At 37.7% G+C, this 24,015-nt stretch overlaps 1 protein-coding gene across 1 annotated transcript; it reads right to left on the bottom strand.

Annotated features, from left to right (window-relative positions):
- Nucleotides 1–21,260: 21,260 nt before the first annotated feature.
- LOC140817412 (protein SAR DEFICIENT 4-like) lies at nucleotides 21,261–22,296 on the bottom strand. The gene has a single exon (XM_073177082.1). The coding sequence runs from the start codon at nucleotides 22,294–22,296 to the stop codon at nucleotides 21,268–21,270; it is 1,029 nt and encodes a 342-aa protein (XP_073033183.1). The 3' UTR covers nucleotides 21,261–21,267.
- Between the last annotated feature and the right edge of the window lie 1,719 nt (nucleotides 22,297–24,015).

The raw sequence follows: 24,015 nt of genomic DNA, 5'->3' as shown, positions 1-24,015 counted from the left end.
AGAAATTTTGAAAGAGTTTCGTACCAAGCTCTTGGAGCTTGTTTAAGACCATATAAGGCTTTGTTCAAATGATAGACATGATCAGGAAGGTGATGATTAACAAAACCTGGAGGTTGTTCAACAAAGACTTCTTCCTGCAACTGTCCATTCAGAAATGCGCTTTTAACATCCATCTGGTACACTTTGAAATTTTTGAATGATGCATAGGCCAGGAATATTCTTATTGCTTCCAGTCTTGCAACTGGTGCATATGTCTCATCATAATCAATTCCTTCTTCCTGCCTGTATCCTTGTGCAACTAGCCTTGCTTTGTTGCGCACAACTGAACCATCCTCGTTCAGTTTGTTCCTGTATACCCATTTTGTACCTATAACAGTTTTGGAAATTGGTCTTGGAACTAAGTTCCAGACATTATTATGGATAAACTGATTTAGCTCTTCTTGCATAGCATTTATCCAGTTAGGATCAGCAAGAGCTTCATCAGTTTTCTTTGGTTCCAGTTGAGATACAAAAGCTGAATGAATGAATAAGTTAAGCATTTGATTTCTCGTTCTTACCGGATCAGATGGATTACCTATCACCAATTCTGGAGGATGTGATTTCTTCCATCTGAGTTCAGCATTTGTTGATTCCAAATTGGTAACTGCTTCAGTAGGTAACTGATTGGTTTCAGTTTCAGTTGGAGCTGTTTCAGTTGGCAACTGAATCTCATTTGTTTCTTCTACTAACTGATTAGCTTCCAATTCAACAGCCTGATCTAATATCTCAGGTTCAGGTGTTTGGAGATTGCTTTGATTAATATGAATATCTTCTTCATCATCATCCTCCAAACTGATATCTGTAAATCTGTCAGCTAGCTCAACTGTATCAGTTGGCTTATCAGTTAGTACAGTTTCATAAAAAACAACATGAATAGATTCTTCAACATTTAAAGTGTTTTTGTTGAAGACTCTGTAAGCTTTACTTACTGATGAATAACCAAGAAATATTCCTTCTGCAGATTTAGCATCAAAAGCTTTTAAATGAGTTTTACCATTGTCGAGTATAAAACATCTGCAGCCGAATATTTTAAAGTAAGAAACCACACTTTTTCTTCCATGCCAGATCTCATACGGTGTTTTCAAATGATTCTTATTAATCATTGATCTGTTTTGAGTGTAACACGCAGTGTTTACTGCTTCTGCCCAAAACCTTTGAGAGATACTAGAATCAGCAAGCATTGTTCTAGCAGCTTCCTTAAGTGTTCGATTTCTCCTTTCAGCTACACCATTTTGCTGAGGAGTTCTTGCTGCTGAGAGCTCATGTTTGATTCCAGTATTCTCTAAATAGTTTGAAAGAATTTGATTGATGAATTCAGTTCCTCGATCGGATCTGATTCTATCAATTCCAACTGATTTTTCATTTAATAATCTTTTGAAAAGCTTGATCAGTTGAGCAGCAGTTTGGTCTTTTGTCTTGAGAAAAATGACCCATGTGAATCTAGAAAAATCATCTACAACCACCAAGGTGTATTTCATTCCCCCTAAGCTCATGACTGGTATTGGACCAAAGAGATCCATATGTAACAGTTCTAAGCATCGGGAAGAAGATTTACGACCCTTGTTCTTAAAAGAAGATTTTATTTGTTTGCCAAACTGACATGCTGAGCAAATTTTATCTTTTGTAAAATCCATTTTGGGCAGCCCAGTAACAAGATCATGTTTACTCAAATATGCAATAGATTTGAAATTCAGGTGGTTTAATCTCTTATGCCATAACCAGTTTTTGGTAGATTTTGAAGCAATAAAACATACTGGTGCATAAGGTTGATCATTCCAGCTGACTTTGTATGTGTTTCCACATCTTTTGCCAGTTAGAATGATCTCATCAGTTGAGTTTTTGACTGAGCAAATAAGTTTGTCAAATTGAACTGAAAATCCATTATCGCATAACTGACTGATGCTTATCAGATTATACTTAAGATTCTCGACTAACAAAACATCATTAATGGTGAAGTTACCATGGATAAGCTTACCCTTACCCACAGTTTTACCTTTCGAGTTATCTCCAAAACTGATGTTTGGTCCAGTGTATTTGACTAGTTGAGATAATAACCTTGAATCTCCTGTCATGTGGCGTGAGCATCCACTGTCTAGATACCATATAGATCCAGTGCTTGTACTGTTGAGTTATGGAGCCTAATTTAGGTTTGAGGGTATTCTGGTAATTAAGTATCCTGTTATTCTGTAACCCTAAATCGTCTATTATATAAAGACGTGTTTAGGCTATAGAATGTACGACAGAAATCAGAGTGTCTTGAGAGGGTGAGAAAAACCTGTTGTAACTTGTGTTTTTCATCTTAGTGAAATCTGTCAGCGGCCAGTGGACGTAGCTCTCGCGACGAGAGTGAACCACTATACATCTGTGTGTTATTTCTTTTCGTATTTCTAATCGTTCGTTAAAGGCGGATTAGGGCGTCTAATCTTAACAACTGGTATCAGAGCTCAGGTTCAAGTGGATTTTCGAAAATCAGGTTTTGATTCTTCGAAGGGTATCGATCGATTTCAGGTTTGCAATTCTCTGTTTGTAGAATTTGCAATTTTTGGAGAAAAGAAAATAGAAAAGTCTTCTATTGGGTTTCTGCCGAGGAAATTGAAAAAAAAAGGGGGGAGATTTTCTGTTTTGTGGTGTTCTGTTCTTGCTCGCCGCGAAGAGGAGAAGCCCGAGCATCGCCGCCAACCCCCGACCGCACACCGCGCCGCGCCCACACCAGAACCGACCCGCGCGAACAGAGAACTTCCCTGTTCTCTTCTACCCGAGCCGAGCGCCGTCGCTGACCTGCCGTCCAGACCCCACCACCGACCACCGACGCCGCTGGACAGTCGCCACCGATCACCGCCGATTGTTCACCGTTTTTCTTGAACGAACAGTGAACAATTCAGAAATTTTTTGACTTTGGGCTGAGATATATTTTGGGGCAATTTTCTGAAATTATTTGGCTGATTAATTGATTGGAAAGTATCTGAATTTTGAGCAATGGCAGGCGATGAAAGTACCGGTCACAGTATTAGAAAATTCAATGGGACAGATTTTGCGTTCTGGAGAATGCAAATTGAAGACTATTTATACGGGAAAGATCTTGAACTTCCATTGAGTGCAAAACCAGAAAAGATGGACGACGTTGAATGGAATCGCCTTGACAGAAAAGTTTTGGGAGTCGTCAGATTGACGCTGACTCAAAGCGTTGCTCACAACGTGGCGAAGGAGACAACTACAGCGAGTCTGATGAAGGCTCTATCTGATATGTACGAGAAACCCTCTGCGAACAACAAAGTGCATCTGATGAAAAAATTGTTCAATCTGAAAATGGGTGAAGGTACTTCTGTAGCTGCACATCTAAATGAATTTAATACTGTCGTGAATCAATTATTATCTGTGAATATTGATTTTGGGGATGAGGTTCAAGCCTTAATTTTGTTGGCATCTCTCCCGAATAGCTGGGAGCCCATGAGGGCAGCAGTCAGTAATTCAGTCGGCAGTGCAAAATTGGTATTTACTGATGTGAGGGATCGTATTCTAGCCGAGGAAGTTAGAAGAACTGATTCTGGAGAAACATTGAAAGGCTCAGCTCTGAATGTAGAAAATAGGGGGCGAAATAATAACAGAAATTCAAATTGGGGCAGGGGCAGAAGCAGATCAAATTCGAGAAATGGCAGGGGTCACTCTAAATCTGGGAAAAAATTTGAGTGCTGGAATTGTGGCAAGCAGGGTCACATGAAAAAGGATTGCAGAGCCCCGAAGAAGAACGGTACTGAAAAAGATGATGGAGCAAATACAGTAACAGAAGAGATCACTGACGCATTGATTCTTTCAGTCGATAGCCCGATAGATTCATGGGTCTTGGATTCGGGAGCATCTTTTCACACCACCGCTCACAAAGAAATAATGGAAAATTATGTAGCTGGAAATCATGGGAAAGTCTATCTTGCAGATGGTGAGCCACTGGATATTGTGGGCATCGGGAACATCAAATTGAAGACGACAAACGGGTCTGTTTGGAGTATCAATAAAGTAAGACATGTTCCGGGTTTGATGCGTAATTTGATTTCAGTGGGACAGCTTGATAGTGAGGGTTACCATGTCAATTTCGGAACCAATAGTTGGAAGGTAACTAAAGGAGCGATGGTCGTCGCTCGAGGTCAGAAAACAGGAACCCTATATATGACTTCTACATGTAGAGACACAATTGCAGTTGTTGATAGCTCGAAGAACACAGAGTTGTGGCATTGCAGATTGGGCCACATGAGTGAGAAAGGAATGAAGATTCTTGTCAAAAATGGTCAGATTCCGGAGCTGAAGTCTGTTGAACATCAGTTTTGTGAAAGTTGCATTTTTGGGAAACAGAAACGTGTCAGTTTTCTAAAGGTTGGCAAGGAGCTGAAGCAGAGAAAGCTGGAATTAGTGCACACTGATGTGTGGGGACCCGCACCCGTTTCTTCTCTTGGTGGATCACACTACTACGTGACGTTTATAGACGATTCTACAAGGAAGGTTTGGGTCTACTTCATGAAGAACAAGTCTGATGTATTCAGCGCTTTCAAGAAGTGGAAGGCTTTGGTTGAGAATGAAACAAATCTGAAAGTGAAATGTTTGAGATCCGACAATGGAGGTGAGTACGTCAATGCAGAGTTCAGAGAGTATTGTGCCATGAATGGGATCAAGATGCAGAACACTATTCCTCGAACGCCTCAAGAAAATGGAGTAGCTGAAAGGATGAATAGAACGCTGAATGAACGTGCAAGGAGCATGAGATTGCACGCCGGGCTGCCTAAAACCTTTTGTGCAGATGCAGTCAACACAGCAGCCTACCTGATAAATAGAGGACCCTCTGTACCTCTAGATTACAAAATTCCAGAAGAAGTTTGGAGCGGTAAAAAGGCAAACCTTTCGTTTCTGAAAGTTTTTGGCTGCTTATCATATGTTCATATTGATGATTCTGAGAGAAGTAAACTTGATTCGAAATCTAATAAGTGTTTTCTTATTGGTTATGGTGACGCCGAGTTTGGTTATCGTTTCTGGGATAATCAAAATCGGAAGATCATTCGCAGCAGGAACGTCATCTTCAACGAACAAGTTCTTTACAAGGATGCTGTTGGTAAGACTTCTGACAGTGGGAGTTCTGCATCGAAAGAGTCTACTGTGGTCAATTTCGGAGATTTTGGAGCTGATAATTGTCCGACTGTTGAAGAAAATCGGGGTATTGTTGAAAAAGAAGTTGACGAGAATGTGGCTCCAGAGGTAAATCCGCAAACGCCGATTGCAGAACTGAGAAGATCATCCAGAATCAGCAAACCAGTCCATAGATGGTCTCCGTCTCTCAATTACATTTTGCTTACTGACAGAGGTGAACCGGGATGTTATGAGGAAGCAGAACAGTCTAATGATTTGATTGAGTGGGAGGCAGCCATGAAAGATGAAATGGACTCACTGAAATCAAATGAAACTTGGACATTGACCAAGTTGCCGAAGGGGAAGCAAGCACTGCATAACAAGTGGGTTTACCGGATTAAAGAAGAACCTGATGGAAGCAAGAGATATAAAGCCAGATTGGTTGTCAAGGGTTTTCAGCAGAAAGAAGGCATTGACTACACCGATATTTTCTCACCAGTGGTGAAGCTGACGACAATCAGAACAGTTTTGAGTTTGGTTGTGAAAGAAAATCTTCATCTGCAGCAGATGGATGTGAAAACTGCTTTCCTTCACGGCAGTCTAGATGAAGAGATATACATGCGTCAGCCACAGGGCTTTGAAATGAGAGGGAAAGAGGAGCTTGTGTGTAAGCTTCAGAAGAGTTTGTACGGTTTGAAACAGGCTCCAAGGCAGTGGTACAAGAGATTTGACAGCTTCATGAAGAATAATAGTTTTGTGAGATGTGAAGCCGATCACTGCTGCTACATTAAAAGGTTTGATAATTCCTATATTATTCTGCTCCTTTACGTTGATGATATGTTGATTGCTGGAGCAAGCTTGCATGAGATTGACATGCTAAAGAGGAAATTATCTACAGAGTTTGCAATGAAGGATTTGGGTGCTGCAAAACAAATCCTTGGGATGAGAATATTCAGGGACAAGGATGTTCTAAAACTTTCACAAGAAGACTATGTGAAGAAGGTTCTTAGCAGGTTTCAAATGCAGGATGCGAAGCCAGTCACTGCACCACTGGCTAGTCATTTCAAACTATCCAAAGATCAGTCACCCTCGACCGAGGAAGAGAGGAACTACATGGCCAAAGTTCCATATGCCTCAGTCGTTGGCAGTCTTATGTACGCGATGGTTTGTACACGACCAGATATTGCACATGCAGTGGGAGTTGTCAGCAGGTTTATGAGTAATCCAGGAAGAAAACATTGGGAAGCTGTAAAATGGATCTTGCGATACTTGAAGGGTAGTTCGGGATTCGCTTTATGTTTTCGAAAGTCAGATTTGGGCTTGGATGGATATGTTGATGCTGATAATGGTGGTGATATTGACAGTAGTAAGAGCAGGACTGGGTATGTCTACACCTTGGGTGGTACCGCAATCAGTTGGGTTTCGAGACTTCAAGATGTCGTCGCTCTTTCTAGCTGTGAAGCCGAGTATATTGCAGTGACAGAAGCTGCAAAGGAGATGATGTGGTTACAGCCTTTTCTACGCGAGTTAGGCCAAAACTACGATGGGAGTGTATTGCATTGTGACAGCCAGAGTGCCATTCATTTGGCAAAGAATCCAGTTTACCATGGCAAAACAAAGCATATACAGGTGCGTTATCACTTCATCAGATCTGCTTTAGAAGATGGAGTATTGGCGCTGGAGAAGATCCCAGGGAGTCGAAATCCAGCTGACATGTTGACAAAAGCCGTGACGAGTGAGAAGCTGAAGTTGTGTGCAACTTCAGTTGGACTTCTTGGATGAGACATTGAAGTGAAGCCGCTACAGATGGAGGGATGATGAGATTAGTCTCCAAGTGGGAGATTGTTGAGTTATGGAGCCTAATTTAGGTTTGAGGGTATTCTGGTAATTAAGTATCCTGTTATTCTGTAACCCTAAATCGTCTATTATATAAAGACGTGTTTAGGCTATAGAATGTACGACAGAAATCAGAGTGTCTTGAGAGGGTGAGAAAAACCTGTTGTAACTTGTGTTTTTCATCTTAGTGAAATCTGTCAGCGGCCAGTGGACGTAGCTCTCGCGACGAGAGTGAACCACTATACATCTCTGTGTTATTTCTTTTCGTATTTCTAATCGTTCGTTAAAGGCGGATTAGGGCGTCTAATCTTAACATGTACCTGTTACCTGCAGTCAAATACAAAATAAGATTGTGGTACCCTTTGTTTATTTGGGTCCAAAGTTGATTAGTCCTTTAGGAATCCAAACTTGGATCAGTCTGACTGAACGTCCAGTTGCTGTATTCCATATGGTCTTTCTCGTTTTGTGTGTGCTTTGTGTGTGATGCATAGGTGAAACAATATGTGATTTTGCCTTTCCCAACTGATTGTTCAGCCTATATCGTTTCTGAACAGGCTTACAGTTATAGTAGTTGGAGTATTCATTTGAAAATCGTTTTGAGATTCTTTTCGATGTTTGACCACGAGAGTCAGTTGAAACTTTTGGACTATATCCAATACCATATCTATTTGCCTTGTTCTTGTTCTCAATGGGCGGTTCAATCAGTTTACTTGGTTCAAGTTGTTCTTGTTCCACGACTGATTTGACAAAGCGAATGAATTTTCCTTTGTCCATATTCAGTTGTGGCTGAGTATCATTGGAAGATATCTCACTTTGACTACTGAACCCTAGTCCAGTCTTGTCAGCAACTGATTTTTGCGAATTTTGAATATCAGTTAGAGCTGCAGAAGATTTATTCCAAGCCTGAATGAGCTCGTTGTGCTTTGCATTTTCAAGCATCAATTTTTGAATCAACAATTGATTCCTGCTCTTTACAGCATTGAGCTCAGCAATTTCCCTTTTTAGACTCAACATATCAACTGACTGATCAGTTTTAGTATTGTTGTCCAAGGGATCATCTTGCTTTGCTCTGGCTTTATCAAATGATAAAGCAAGCTTTTGATACTCGCTGACCATGTCATGAAGAGTCGAAATAAGCTCTTCTCTAGTGAAATCAGTTGAGCTAAAGTCGAATACCTGCTGATTGTCTGATTGATCTTCTGTCTCATCAGCCATCAGACACTTGACTTCTTCCTCTTCTTCACTAGAACTGTATGAAGTTTCTGCTTCTGACTCATCACTGTCAGTCTCTGCCCATTTGGCTTTGCTATCCTCAGCTAGGAGTACTTCATGCTTCTTTTTATAGGTTTTCCTTTCATCCTTAGGTCTCCTTTTGTGCTCATATGATTTCTTTTTTCGTTCAGTTGAGACTTGACTGTCCTTCTTTGGTTTTGGGCAGTCAGCAATGAAATGTCCTAGCTTTCCACAGTTATAGCAAGCGTTTGAATCTTCTCTGGAGTTATTTCTTTGGTAGCTCTTCTGAAAATTTCCCTGATTCTTCCTCATGAATCTACCAAACTTTCTGATAAACAATGACATAGCATCATTGCTCAATTGATCTGCAGCTTTCTCAACTGAACCAGTTGGTTCTGTTCTTATAGCAGTTAGAGCAGTAGTTGCTGAAGGTGTTGATGGTTCTGCTTCTCCTCGAGTTTGTAACTCAAACTCATAAGCTTTCAGATCAGCAAACAAATCATGAATTTCAACTTTGTTCAAGTCTTTTGATTCCCTCATGGCCATTGTCTTGACATCCCATTCCCTGGGAAGTCCTCTGATAATCTTGAGAGCCACTTCTTTATTTGTATACACTTTTCCAAGTGCATTCCGTTCATTTATGATTCCACTGGTTCTTTCATCATATTCAAGCATTGATTCTCCAGCTTTCATTTTGATGTTGTCAAACTTCTGTACAGCAACAGAAAGTTTGTTTTCCTTTGTTTGCTCATTTCCCTTACATAACTGAATCAGCTTTTCCCATATCTCTTTTCCTGTCTTGCACATCTTGATCTTACTGAACGTTATCTTGTCCAGTGTTTTATACAGTATGTCCTTGGCTACATTGTCAAGGTTTGCTTTTCTTTTATCTTCAGCAGTCCACTCATCTCTGGGTTTTTCGATTCTATGAGGTGCCCCTTCGGTGATGGCAACTGCTGTGTTTGCTTTCAGAATTTTCATTGGCCCGTCAGTTATGACGTACCACATATCATCATCTTGTGCAGCTAAATGAGCCTGCATTCTGATTTTCCAGTCGTCAAAGTCTTCCCTGGAAAACATAGGAATTTTGTTGAAAGAAGACATAATGAATCAGTTGAGAGAATATGTTCTATGACAAGATAAACTTCGCTCTGATACCACTTGATAGGATCGGTTAACTCAAGGTGAAAGTGTTTAGAAGGGGGAGGGGTTGAATAAACACTTGCTAAATTAAAACTTCTTCGAAAGGTTGGGTTCAGTTTTGTTACAAACTGACTCAAGTATCTCGTCGGTCGATAACAATCAGTTAAACTGAATAAAACAGTTGCGGAAAACTAACTGACTGAAAGATAGAATGGATAACTGAAAGTAAATAACACAGGAAATGTTTCTGGATGTTCGGAGACTTGAATAACTCCTACGTCACCCCTTCTATCACAAAGATAGGATATTCACTAAAAGACTTTGATCAAATACAATAACGTGTACTGACCCACTTCAGTTTGGACTTATCTATTGCCAAAACTGAAACTCTTAGTTAACAACTCTTTTACAGATCACAACTGATCTTAGCACAACTTGTACAATTTATCGAAGATTACAAAGTGCTTTTTCTAGCTCAAAACGTAGCCTGAATGCTACTGATAAAACTGATAAGCTTGAGCTTTGATTTGACGAAGTTGAGAGAATATTTTCGCAGAGTAACAGCAAGTAAAATGAGTAGTTCAGAATCGGTAGTTCTTCAGCTGCTCTCTTCGACTATTTATAGGCTTCTGTCAACGGTAACATTTATTTGAATAACAGCCATTGTTTGCCACGTCGATATTCTCTGACAGATCGTACACTGCAACTTTCTGAAATGCGGCGTTCCACTACTACTGTTGCAGTTAGACTGTACTATATGTCGGTTGTCGCAATCAATTGATGACGTGTTCAGTTAGGAACACACTTTACTGATCGATGGTTGAGGCGCTTAATTAATGGCTGAACGATCAGTTACGTAACCAGTTAGTCACTTCAATGCGTAAATCAGTTGCTTGATTCAGTTACTTGGTTCAGTTGGTTAATTTGTCAAACTCCGGAATAAGATTTCCAATAGGCATCAAATCTTTGAAAATTCCTTTGTCATGAGAACTTGCAACCCTTTAATTTTTTCAACTCCTATATATTCTTCCTTTAGATAGTCCCAAATTGCCTTAGTTGTTTTGAGAGACATAATTCTCGTGAAAATCGTTGATGAAACCACTGTGTTAGAATTTATGAGTTTCAGATTTTTATAAATAAAACCGCAAAAGAACTGAAGAATAAAACTGATCGGATGTAATCAAGAGATCATAACTGAAAAAAGAATTATCGAGATTAAATAGATTAATATTCTTATACGAATAAATAAGTTTTAAAACTTATTACACGAAGTTCAGTAAACAACTTGATAATTAGAACTGAAGACTTCGTGTAACTGAAGTGAAAAACATTTATCAACTGAAGTATTCAAAACTGAAATAACATCAGTTAGCACTGATGTTGTCCAGCTGAACTGATCTGTCGACTAGTTGACTCCTGATCAGTTAGCCGCGTTATTAGTTGTAGTATTAGCTGATAGACTGACAGTTCGTACCAAAGCATAACAGATGAAATAGAGAATAACAGTTTGATACTTCGTACTACTATCAGTTGAAGCATCTACTTGGACTAAACAACGATTCGACGAATATTAGTCATTAAATGCATTCAATGTGACCATTGGAATGTGGGACTATATATACCTGATCGATTCAGTTGGAGATGGTTGGTAAAAACATATTGGACAAACTATCTACAATCATCAATCAGTTTCTATACATTTTTCATGCATTTTCCAGTTTACAAATCGCATACTCAAGCTCTTATTTCATTGTATTTATTCGTGACATTCAAGCTACTCTTTAGAGCGATTCAGTTATTTACTGAAAGATAGTGAAAAACTAAGAGTTTCAACTTGACAGTGTATAACTCCTACTGAAGTGGATTATTATAATCTGTTGTAATACATCAAAATATTTTAGTGAAAAACCTATCCTTGGGATAGAAGAGATGACGTAAGAGCATTTGAAGACTCCGAACATCCGTAAAATTCATGTATTTTATTTTGTTATATATTCAGTTTTACAGTACCTCAACCCTTAGTGTTCAATCTATATTTCAATATAATTTCTCACTATCATTAGTTGACTGATTTATATCGACAAAACAAGATTTCAGGATCAATTCAATTAAAGAACTGATTCACATTCAAAAATTGCAAAAAACCAGAGTTTTTATTCAACCTCCCTTCTAAACACTACAACTACATTAACCGATCCTATCAAGTGGTATCAGAGAGGTTAATCTTGTCTTGAATACTCTCACATGCTGAAACTAGTAACCATGTCCTCATTCAACATAATTCTCATGTTCTCCAGAGAAGAGTTTGACGATTGAAAAATCAGAATGCAAGCTCACTTAGCTGTTCAGAACGATGACATGTGGTACGTCATAACTGATGAAACCCTGAATATTATAAAAGTTAACACAGGTGTTGCTCTTACTGATGGAGCATCACATCGTATAGAAAAGCCATGTGATGAGTGGACCTCATAAGATAAAAGAAAGGCAAAATTGGACAATGTTCCCAAGGATATTCTGTACAAGACGCTGGATAGAAACATATTCAGCAAAATCAAAATGTGTAAACCGACTAAGGAAATAAGGGAGAAGTTGATTCAGTTGTGTGAAGAAAATAAGCAGACCAAGGAAAACAAAATTTAAGTTATTGTTCAGAAGTTCGACAATATCAAGATGAAAGCATGAGAATCAATGAGTGAATTCGTTGAAAGAATAAATTGCATCGTAGACGAACTGAATGCACTAGGAAAAGTTCATTCAAACGAATAGATTGCCTTAAAAGTGATGTGTGGCCTTCCCAAGGAATGAGATGTCAAAATGTAATATCCAAAATGCGATAACGTAATCCAACTGCATGCAAATCTAAAAAAAATGGAAAATGTGTAGTTAAATTATTTTAATTACATTAATTAAATGTGGTAGGCATGTTTACAAGTTAAAATTATGGATTTATATTAGAATGCATAAAACAATGTTTTCAAGGATTGTTCGAGACGCGATCGAGGAATGGAAACCGGGGATTGTAAAGGAAAAGTATTTTTATTAAATGATTATTTTTAATTATTTAATATATGGTTTATTAAATATGAAAATTTTGAAAATGGTGTCTTTTGATATGTTTTTACATGTCGAGTCGTATTTTAAATCATTAATCGATTTTTGACAAAAACAAGGACTTTTGAAGGCTCGGTTATTAATTTCAAAAACTTTCCTATACTAGATAATGGGCCTAATGAGCCTATTATAACGTTATAGCAAAAATACATATACATAACAGGCAATAGTGAAAATTACTGTAATAAAGATACGTGTTGGAAACTTAATTTTGGAGTTTGACAAATTGAGCGTAAAATATTGAGCAACTGATCAACAAGATTGAAAAGAATTGATCTAAAAGTATGCAAAATATTGGTTGTCTAACTGAAAATTAGTGTGCAGATAAAGCAACTGAACTAAGCTAAATGAAGTTTGTAGACGACTGGATGATCAGATGGAACTGATCAGTTACACTACTATCAGTTGAGAGCAATCATCTTATTCTATCAGCTTTGTCAAAATTGATAGAACAATTTGACACGTTATCACTTAAGGAATGTAGCTATCAACCGAAAATTGTACAAAAGCAGACTGTAACATGTAGTGGGAACGCCGCATTTCAGCAATGTTATAGTGTACTACTGTCAGAAGAATATTGATGTGGTAAACAACGGATATAAAGATTCAAATCACATTCATTGTTACCGTTGGAAGCAAAGCCTATAAATAGCCAAGAAGAGCAACTGAGAAAAAAACACTGTTCAATCAACCAAGCTGTTATTCTGATGAAATCTCTTCACAAGCTTTCTGTTCTATTCAAAAGATTTCAAAGCTCACACTTAGCATATATATTCATAGCATTCAAGGCTATAATTTCATCTTACAAACACAAACACTTACTATTGTATTATTCGATCTTGTAGAGATCAGTTGTGCTAAGTAGTTTCAGATCAGTCGAGTACTCTAAACTGTATCGAAAATAGGAGTTTCATTTTGGCATTGTTTATCCCAAAACTGAAGTGGGTCTGTGCAGATATTTTTATTCATTAAAGTCTTTTAGTGAATATCCTATCTTCGAGATAGAAGGGGTGACGTAGAAGTGATTGAAATCTCCGAACATCCATAAATATTGTATCTCTTAATTTCAGTTTTATTCTATCTTTCAGTCAGTTTATGTCTGCACTTTCATTAGTTAACTGATCGACATTGACATAACAAGATTCCCGAGCTCAGTTTATCACTAAACTGACTCATTATTTAAAAAAATGGTAAAATTGTCAAGTTTTTATTCAACCCTCCCTTCTAAACACTCTTTCACCTACCAACCGATCCTATCAATACGTTCATGATCTTATAAAATCGTACGCTGAATCATGACATGTTACAACATAAACATTTTCATATCATATCTCAACATATCAACATATTCGTGTTCGTTTTTCTAATTTGAATTTCGTTCATTAGTTGTGACTTTCTTATCATCGTATTAGGCGATGAATCCATCTACGTGTAACTGCGGTACCCGACGACGGGGACATCAGCGACAATATTACCCATCCATTGAGCATTGGCCTTACATATCATCGTATTAACGTATTTGTATTAGTCACAACCAACTCCCTTCCTTCAAAAACATGTCATCATATTCATCACTTAATAAAACCTTGCATATATGTAATTTTTTCTTAAAATCAATCTTGCAATGTATTTTTCTTAATTACATAAAAAGTCATATACATGATAACATAAACATTTAAAACATGTCAAATCGTTTTTAGGGCGCTGCCAGGACCGCTAACTCTAGCCGAAGATGAACACGCTTAAATCATAATTCAAAGGTTCCTAATCAAGATTTGCATGACCTAATCTAACCCTCACTAAGCTCGGTCATAACGACGTATCAATACCCAAACGAGACAATAGCACTTAAACTAAACGCTCCTCAAACCATGTACTAGCGCCTAGGTGCTGACACGGTGGTGCTGCGGCGCTTAAAGGGCAGCACCGCGGCGCTAACCATGCGATGGAAAAGTGTCCTAACCATTACAAAGCCAACTTCTACCCTACTCTTAACCAACTCGAACCAACACTCCTAGCTCACCATTGGACCCTTCCTAGACCAACCTAACTAAGAACCCTAGCCCCATTCACGCTGCAAGATGCAACAACCCGAGAATCACCCAAAGGGCTCCAACCGAGACCAACTTGAAGCAAACCCCTTCGATCGATTCCAAGACCACTACCAGCTGTTCATGGCCCTTTCCCAGCCTTGTCACGGACCAAGAGGGTCAGCTTCTTGGTTGTAATCAAGCCATGCACGGCTGCAATACCATAACCTCTCCATTTAGCCATAGCCGATACATACACCTAAGGAAAACGATTGGCTATCACGAAAATCTCGAACCCCAACCAACTCTAGCCCCTTGACACCTCACTCCTTGACATATACAGCCCCTAGGACCCTTACTTGGTAGCCCCTTGCACAAAGAATCACAAAAACATGAGGTATATGCATAAACATATGTATTTCATGAAAAATCTAAGACAAAAACATTGAACATGCAAGGGCCAAGAAATCTACATACACGGCACACATATTAGCGTATATACAACATGAATGATGAGAAAAAGAAGATACATGGCGTGCCTTAACATTTTTGTGCTAAAAAACTCGAAGGTACGAGCATAGGACGTACACTGGAGAAGCGGGGAAGACGCTTTTCTTGCAACCAAGGAGAAAACCGAGAAGGGCTGCTGGTTTTTCTTTGAAAAGAGGTTGCTGATGGAGGGCAAGGATGGTCGAGCACTAGGTTTAGGGTTAGGGTTTGAGGGTGTAGGTTTTAAATAGATAATACATGCATAAATGGGCCCTAGTCAAATTAAATGAATTTAAAAAGGTTTTTGCACCCACTAAGCACTAAAATAAACTCATCAAGCCCAAACACAATCTCGAAAAATATTTCGTTTTGGTATGTTTTTGAAAATATTGCCCGAACCCTCAAAAAGTCCTTCGAATCGATAAAATTTGCGTACCGGTTTAAAATACGGTTCGACAATCAAAAATAACCAACCAATGCCCATTTTCGAAATTTTCCCTTGAATACACCTTAAATTAAATAATTAAAATTAATTATTCAATAAACTTATTTTTCCTGATTATCCCCCGGTCTTTGTTACTCGTTCTAGCGCGAAATGCAACTTAACACCCTAATGTATGAAGCTTTAAAATAACCATCTAATAACACCTAGTCATACAATAATCATGCAATAAATGCATAAAAATCATTAAACACATATTTAAATAAAACCCTAGATTGCATGCAGTCATGTTACATAGTTCGAATTTCCTAGACCTTACAAGACGGCAGGGACACCAGCGACACTCTCACCCGTCAACTGAGCCTTGTCCTTATATACCATCATATCCTTTCGTATTCATATTCGTAAGAGTGCAGAAAATTCAGCCCTAGCCCTCAACCAACATGTATAGACCTTAACCATCCCTCCTAGGACCTAGAACGAACCCTTATCTAGCTACTGGACCAAGCCCTATAGGCCATACTCGAACAGCCATAAAACTCGTGCACCTACAAGCTTTGCGCGACCAACCTAGCGCCCACAACCCTACTCCTTGCACCAGCCTTCCCTCAACCCATCTAGGACCATGACTCGACCCCATAGGAATCTTTGGACGCGACCCAAATGCAGCTAGTAGCCGAACCATTCAAGGACCCAAAAGTCGAAACCCTAGTTCCTCTACAAACCTAATTTTCGTTCAACCCCCTTACCCTTTCTTTCCAGCTTTTAACCATGCCTCTATGGACCTTTAAACATACTGAAAAATGTCTCTTTTTTTAATGACCCTACCATGGCAGCCTTTTTGTGCGTCAATACCATGAATTTAAAACCAAGAAAATCAAAGTTTGATCATGTATTGCCATAAAAACGAAAAATATAAGAATGGCGTCATATTTTTAATGCAAGAACACTAAATCACACATAATATGGTATGAACGATGAGTACAGGAAGATTAAGGCATACCTTTGCGTGTTTCACGCAAGAAAACCATTTTATACGCGAAGGACGTTGGCGGAGAGACGAGGGACTTGCTGAGTTTTTTGCCCTCCAAGTTAACGTGAATCAGCCTCTTGGACGTATGTGTGGGTCTGTGTTGTTGGAGAGAAAACCCTAGGAGTCCTAGTGTTGGTGTGCGTGAGTTTGTGATGTAGGGTTTAGGGCTTTCAATTCTAGTTTTGATATAAAATACCATGGTAAAAGTTTAGACCCAATAACCTAGGTATAATAGGTCCATTAGATAGTAGGTAAAATATTTCGTTTAGGATAGTTTTCAAAAATATTAGCCTAATTCCCAAAAAGTTCTTGTTTTCATAAAAAATCGATTACCGATTTAAAATATGACTCGACAGATAAAAACACCTCAAAAAGCACCATTTTCGAAAATTTCATTTTAAATATACCATATATTAAATAATTAAAAATAATCATTTAATAAAAATATTTTTCCCCTTTACAGTCCTCAGTCTCTGTTCCTCAATCGCGTCTCGAATAACCCTTAAAAATACAGTTTTATGCATTCTCATAGAAAACCATATTTTAAACATGTAAACATGCCTATCATCTTTAATCAATGTAATTAAAATGATTTAACTAAGCATTTTCCATTTTCCCTAGAGTTGCATGCAGTTGGATTACGTTATCGTATTTTGGACTTTACACCAAAAATCGCTAAGAAATTTACTTCGACAAGCTATAATCAGTCCCAATCAAGAACAATGGTTGGAAAAAATATTGGGATATGAGTTTGAGGTCAAATACAAGACAGAAGTGAACAATGTGGCCCCAAATGAGTTGTCTAAAAGGGATATTGAGGGGGAGTAAGAACAAAATTTTTTTAAAAAAAATTAATATAAAATTAATCGAGGACCAGGAGTTGAACAGTATCTCAGCACCAATATGGTTAGACTTGGAAGGAGTGAATCAGGCTTGTGACGAACTATGTCTTAAAATACTACTAATTTAATATTTGCGAAAAAACTTAAAATTTTCTTATTAAATAATTTGTTAGAAATATAACTCGTAAAATAAATCACGGTCACTACTCGTACTAAAAATAAAGTTAATATTAAGCCTCCATCATTTGAAAACCACAATCAAAATTCGAAATTAAAAACATCCACCATAATTAGAAATCCAACATAACATAAAAAATTTAAACTTACTAGTAACTAATACTAAGACATGAAATTAGAGAAAATAGCTTTAAATGTGCATAATTACAATTCTCGTGAACTACAAGGTTCTTGGGTTTGCACTGCCGCTAGTCCGAGCCTGCTTATTGGTCACTGCCTCCCGTCTCTTCAACTACATCATCTGCATCGATCAAGTCTAGTGAGCCTAATGACTCATGTGTTCTATATGGCATTCTATCAATTCTAACTCGAATCAAGACCGAACCAAGCCATATACTCGACCTTAGACATAAATTAAGCCTCTGATCCAGCCTGTTCTAGCCCATAACGCACCGCAGCCCTTAAATCCACACAACCCGTGACCCCACTGCCCCGCGCGACCACCCTCACTTGCGCATGCGGCAATCATGACTTCATCCCTTGCTTCCCAACCGAACCCTAAGTGACCAAGACATGGCTCCCCTAGGGACCCTAAGACCCCAACCAAACAATAGCCACGCACCCTGGCCCAGCCCTATACTGAATCCGACGTGCACTCGCCCGCGATCACCCTGTATGCATGGCCATGCCCTCTACTCACTTTCTACTGTACCAGAAGCCCTTTGCCCCATCATGGACCACCTAATGACATCTAAACACATCCCTAAACATGATCATATGTAGCGGCAAGCCATAGGATAGGTCCAGCGAAGATGGCGATTAAAAACTCGAGAGAACAAAGAGGTTCATGCATGTTTCATATCGAAACAAGTTTAGTTAACATTCTAGCATACATATAATCAAACCAATGTATTTTCATGCATATCTTATATCAAAATATAGTATATAACATTATCAATGCATAAAGGAAAGGTTCAGACATACATTTGCGTTAAAACGCACGATATATCGAAAAACGAAAGCTTGAAAAAATGGAGGTCGAACGGAGACGGTTTGTTGCGCATGAAAAGTGGCTAATTTGTCAAGGATTGTATTGTGATTATCCCCCTAAGTTGCTGTTGGAATAAAGATAAAAACTCCAAGCCCTTTCCCTTGTAAATTATGGTGGCCAAGAGTTGAGGCTGGGTGTGTGTGTGAAAGCGCACGTGAGTTGGTTATGTGAGTTAGGGTAGACTCCTTGTATTTAAATAGGAAAATGATTATGTGTTTAGTTTAATTAAATCACAATTTAAAATTACTAATTAAACCCTCACAATTTAAATTACTAATTAAGTCCTCCAACTTTTGAAATTAAGGGTCCTATAAATTTTAAATTCTATCCATAATTAAATACTAACTAATTTAATTAATTAAGTCAAAAAATAATTATTAAAATATTGTATTTCAAGTTGACATATTTAAATCTAAATTTTCTAATTACACATGCTTAGCGTTTCTATTTCACTCGGTAAATTAAATGCAACCCTAAAATGTTAAAATTTATAAATCCTATAAAATACTACTTTCTTGACTTAAATAAAAATATAACTTAAATTTTTAACATCTTAATCATCTCCGGTCTCATTTCTCGGTTCGGTATCGAACATTCATCTGAAAAAACTAAAACTCATAAAAACATCTTAAATATAATAAAATTTCATAATAATATAAATATATGTACATTTAAAATAATTTAACACATAGCATGCATTACTTAGATTATTAACTAAACAGATAAATTAATTCAATCATGCATAAAGTTTACGTATACTAGTTTTTGGACACTACATAGGCCGTGCGCGATGATCCTTCCTTGCAGCCAAGGTTCAAGAAATTGACCAACCACGATAGTGAAATGGGGGCATTATTCATTGGTCAATGAGAGTTTAGTGTATGAAGGCAGATTAGTGCTGCCTAAAGGTTCGAAATGGGTAACTTAAGCGTTAGAGGAATGTCATGTTACTCCAACCGGTGGTCATTCATGGAGTTTTCGAACAATGAAGGGGATATCAAACAACTTCTATTGGGTGGGATGAAAAATGATGTGGTAAGGATGGCAACTGAATGTGACATATTTCAGAAACATAAATACCAAACTGCTAAGCCCGCTTGGTTGTTACAACCCCTTCCAATTCATGGGGCTATATGGGACGATATATGATGGATTTCATTGCAGGGTTGCCTAGATCGAGGGGTTTCGAGGTATTGATGGTGGTGGTAGGCAGGTTGTCCAAGTACAACCACTTCATTTTAGTCGAGCACCCTTTTAATGTCAATGGAGTAGTTGAGTGCTTTCTAGTCAGAATTATTCAGATTTCATGGAACAAAGTTAGGAATGAGTTCGGCGTACCACCCTGAGTCAGTTGGGAAAACTGAAGTGTTGAAGATGTATCGAGACCTATCTGTGATGCTTCTCATATGAACAACCCAGGAATTGGGCTGACCGTGTTTTGTTGTAATACCTCCTATCAATCTGCAGCATGCATGACATCCTTTGAGGTAGTTTATGGGAGGAAACCTTCGGTGTTAACACAATTTTTACCGGGGAGACTAAAGTGGTTGCTGTAGGACAAGAACTAAGTGATCGAGATGAGGTATTGAGGCGACTTAAGTATAATTTGCCAAGAGCGCATCAGAGTATAATTTGCCTAAAGTATGCTAATGTCAAAAGACGAGGTGTGTCATTTCAAGTGGGAGATATAGTATTTTTTTTAAATTAAGGCCAGATAGGCAACAATCAATGTGTAGCAGAGTATTCCAAAAATTGGAGTCCAGATATTATGGTCCATTCAAGGTACTGGGAAAGGTGGGCAATGTGGCGTACATATTGAAATTACCGGTCGAATCGTGAGTACATTCTATGTTTCATATGTCGTTAAAAAAGCAATGGGAGCGGGCAAACAACCACGAGAACCAAAATGATTGGATGCAGACTTTATCATGGTCCATGAGCCAAGCAAAGTTTTATCCACCAGGTATAATAAAGCATGTAATGAAGAGAAACTACAAGTGCTCATTGAATGGAAGAATTGGCCCGCCGAAGAGGCCACTTGGGAAGATGTTGCAGAAGTCTCAACTCAATTTACAGAATTTAGTTTTCAGAACAAGGCTAATGTTGAGGGACAGGGTATTGTTAGGGGTTTGGAAAATCATCCAAAGCCCAATATAAAGTTTGTTTACACCAGAAAGCTTAACAGACCCATTTAGGGAACTCACGTGGTAAAGGAGAATATTAGCGGGCAGAGAGGGAGTTGGTCGTTCAGTTCATTCCTTTTGTTACAGTAGCTTTGCTAGGAGATTTATATGGGTTTTATCTGAGAAAAATACTATCAACACCATGTCTTTATTTCAGTTCCTTCGAATCGATAATATTTATTATTATTTGTTTGCTGTTGTTGCTTGAATCTAAGAACCAGCATATCATCATACACCATAATCAACAGATTAGTTTAAATTCAAGAGACACTGCTTAAAAAGTTATTTTATCAAGGTTTTTAGGAGTTTCTCAAAAATAAAAAATCCAGTGTTCCTTTGCCAGAATGTTCTTCATCCAATGACTGCTCAATGCCTACCAAGAGTCTCATCTGGGATCCTTAATGGATGCCTTTTCTTGTTTCAGCACACTAATTTATAATCACAAAAATGCAAATACAAAATTTGTTCAATATGCATACAAAATGGTTTTAAGTCATTGCGTTTGAATCAAATCTTGATTTGTATTGAACAACCAAACCTTAAAGATCATTTTATTTGAACCTGATTATTCATGCAACTTTCATACACAAACTGTGCACTCAACAGATCAACAACAGCAAAACCAACTGATTTAAAAACAGTGATCTCATCCAAATCCGTCCTCCCACGTTTCTCCCCTTTGATCAACTCCACCAAATCCCCCAAAATCTCATCCTTCTTGATCACCCCTCTCTCCAACGCACCAACTAATTCGCCAGCCTCCACGACCGCCGCCTCATTATCAATATATACCCTACCCCTCCTCAACGCCTCATCATCGCACTCCATCATCGACCGAGTAAACGACCCCACCAAATCCAAATGCGCCCCTGCCTTCAAATCCAAACCCTTAACCAGTGGTGTTTCTGAATTCGTAGCACAGGAGATTATATCGCCCAGTTTCACCGCTTCTTCCAAACATTCATTACTCTCAAAACACACCGCTTGAAATATATCACCCTCTTTCGTCAATTCATGAACCAAAGTTCTAGCCTTTTCAAGAGTTCTATTCCACACCACAACTCTTTTCAAACTTGGCCTCATAATCAAATGTGCCTTGATCAAATGTGGAGCTAAAGAACCAGCTCCGATCATCACAAGAGTTTCGACATCGTGTCTCGACAAGTAACACGAAGCCAAGGCAGAAACACAGGCGGTGCGGAAGGGTGTGAGCCCGGTGGCATCCATGGATACCAAGGGCTGGCCTGTGAGAGAGTTAAAGAGAACATAAACGGCGTGTACACCAGGCAAGTTGAGTGTCGAGTTGTTGGGGAGATAGGTGACTAGCTTCACACCCATATAGGGCAGAGATGGTGAATTGCACCAAGAGGGCATGAGGAGGAGGGAGGACGAGGGGCTTGTTTGGTGGGTGTGGCGGAGAGGGGAGTTGATGGTGTCGGCGTGTGATGGTAGGGTGGATTGGAGGTGGCCGATGAGGGATTTGTAGGTGACGAGGGAGTTGAGCGCGGCGGTGGTGAGGAAGACTGGCGGCGGTGGGGTGGCGACGTTGACTTCATCTTCTTTGGTCGTTGCCATAATCGGATTCTGGAATTTGAGGTACACACTTGCTGTAAACAATGACCTTCAAGTCAAGTGAACAAGTTTCAAAATAATGATATTCCCGTAATAAAGTGCTTGATTAACTTATAAATTATAATCACACTTAATTAGTAGAGACCGAAACAATTATTTAGGTATATGTTAGTGCGTTATATTATTTATTCATATTTTTATCAATATTTTTATTTAATCTAATCTCATGTTTGATATATCATATTATTTATCTATCTACCAATCATTTATCTTACATCAATCAAATCATCAATCATTTATCAAAAATCAATCAAATCATTGAATTGAAATTACAATATTACTCTTACTAAATAATATTATTAATATTTTCAAAAAGACAAACCGGTAATATCACATTATCTCAAATTTAATCAAATTAATCAATCAAATCAAACATTATATTAACTATCATTTTTATATATTTTATTATTAAAAAAATATTACTTATCTACCTATATTTATCTCATATTACAAACCAAACAGTACCTAACACATGAAATAGGTCAATTTTATAACACATATTCTATTTGGATCACCAATTAAAAATATTATTTTTTATGTCAAATATATTTATTTTTATTATAAATAAGAACAAAATTGACTCGTCTCAAGAATAAAGATCCGTGATAATATCTCACAAAATATCTACTCTTTATTTAATAACTTGCTAGAAAGACTACAAATATAATGATAACATCAATTCAAACTCAAAGGACCAAATATTGACTAATATATAAGTCTAACAGTTCTAGATTAAAATAATTCATCAATTTCAGACGTTTTTTTGAACATATCAATTTCACAAACTTACCCTACACATGTAATGCGACCGCATATTTATTCGAAGAGTAGGTCTTATGTGAGATCGTCTCACGGATCTTAATCTGTGAGACGGATCAACCCTACCCATATTCACAATAAAAAATAGTACTCTTAGCTTAAAAAGTAGTACTTTTTCATAGATGACCCAAATAGAGATCCGTCTCACAAAATACGACCCGTGAGACCGTCTCACACAAGTTTTTGTCTTATTCGAATTAGTTTATCTACATTTTTATATAATATTTTAAATTTTTAAATCTGCAAACAAAATGTACTTCGTAATAAGTTTTTTATTTTACATTAAACTTACAATTTAAATCCCAACATTTTTTTTTTACTGTAAAGTCGATAAGTTTCAATATCCATGTCAATATTAGTTAAAGAAATCAACAGGTGTAGCGAAAGAATGAAGTATTGCGGTTAATAATATGAATGAATATGTGAATTGGACTATAGCAGTTATCTAAAAAGCTTGATTAAATCTCGTTTAATCTCACTTAAGTTTGAAACTTCCCAAAAATTCTTCGATTTATCAAAAAAGGTTAAAAAAAAAAAAGATCAAACATTGTTGAACCATATTAAGCATCATAAAATACGCTTAAGCACGATTTTTTTAAAAACCAAAATTGATGTAAGACAAGAAGGAACACAAATTAACGATTTAATTAGTAAATGATGCTAACAATATATAATTGTGTTTAATAAGGATTATATGCAATTTTTTTAAAAGCAAGGTTGTTGAACAAGAAGAAGATAAAAATGAATTAGAAATTTTATTAACAAGTAATGTCAAAATGTATAATTTTGGATAATTAAAAGTAACTATGATGAATATGTTGTAGATATTGACGCTTTATAACA

This window comes from Primulina eburnea, chromosome 16, assembly GCF_022965805.1.
Source record: "Primulina eburnea isolate SZY01 chromosome 16, ASM2296580v1, whole genome shotgun sequence".
NCBI classification, from domain to species: Eukaryota; Viridiplantae; Streptophyta; class Magnoliopsida; order Lamiales; family Gesneriaceae; genus Primulina; species Primulina eburnea.
This window is presented reverse-complemented; position numbering and strand designations above follow the sequence as displayed.

What these genes read in the sequence shown, in the direction of transcription:
- LOC140817412 (XM_073177082.1), bottom strand. Translation starts at nt 22,296, where the DNA reads ATGGCAACGACCAAAGAAGATGAAGTCAACGTCGCCACCCCACCGCCG.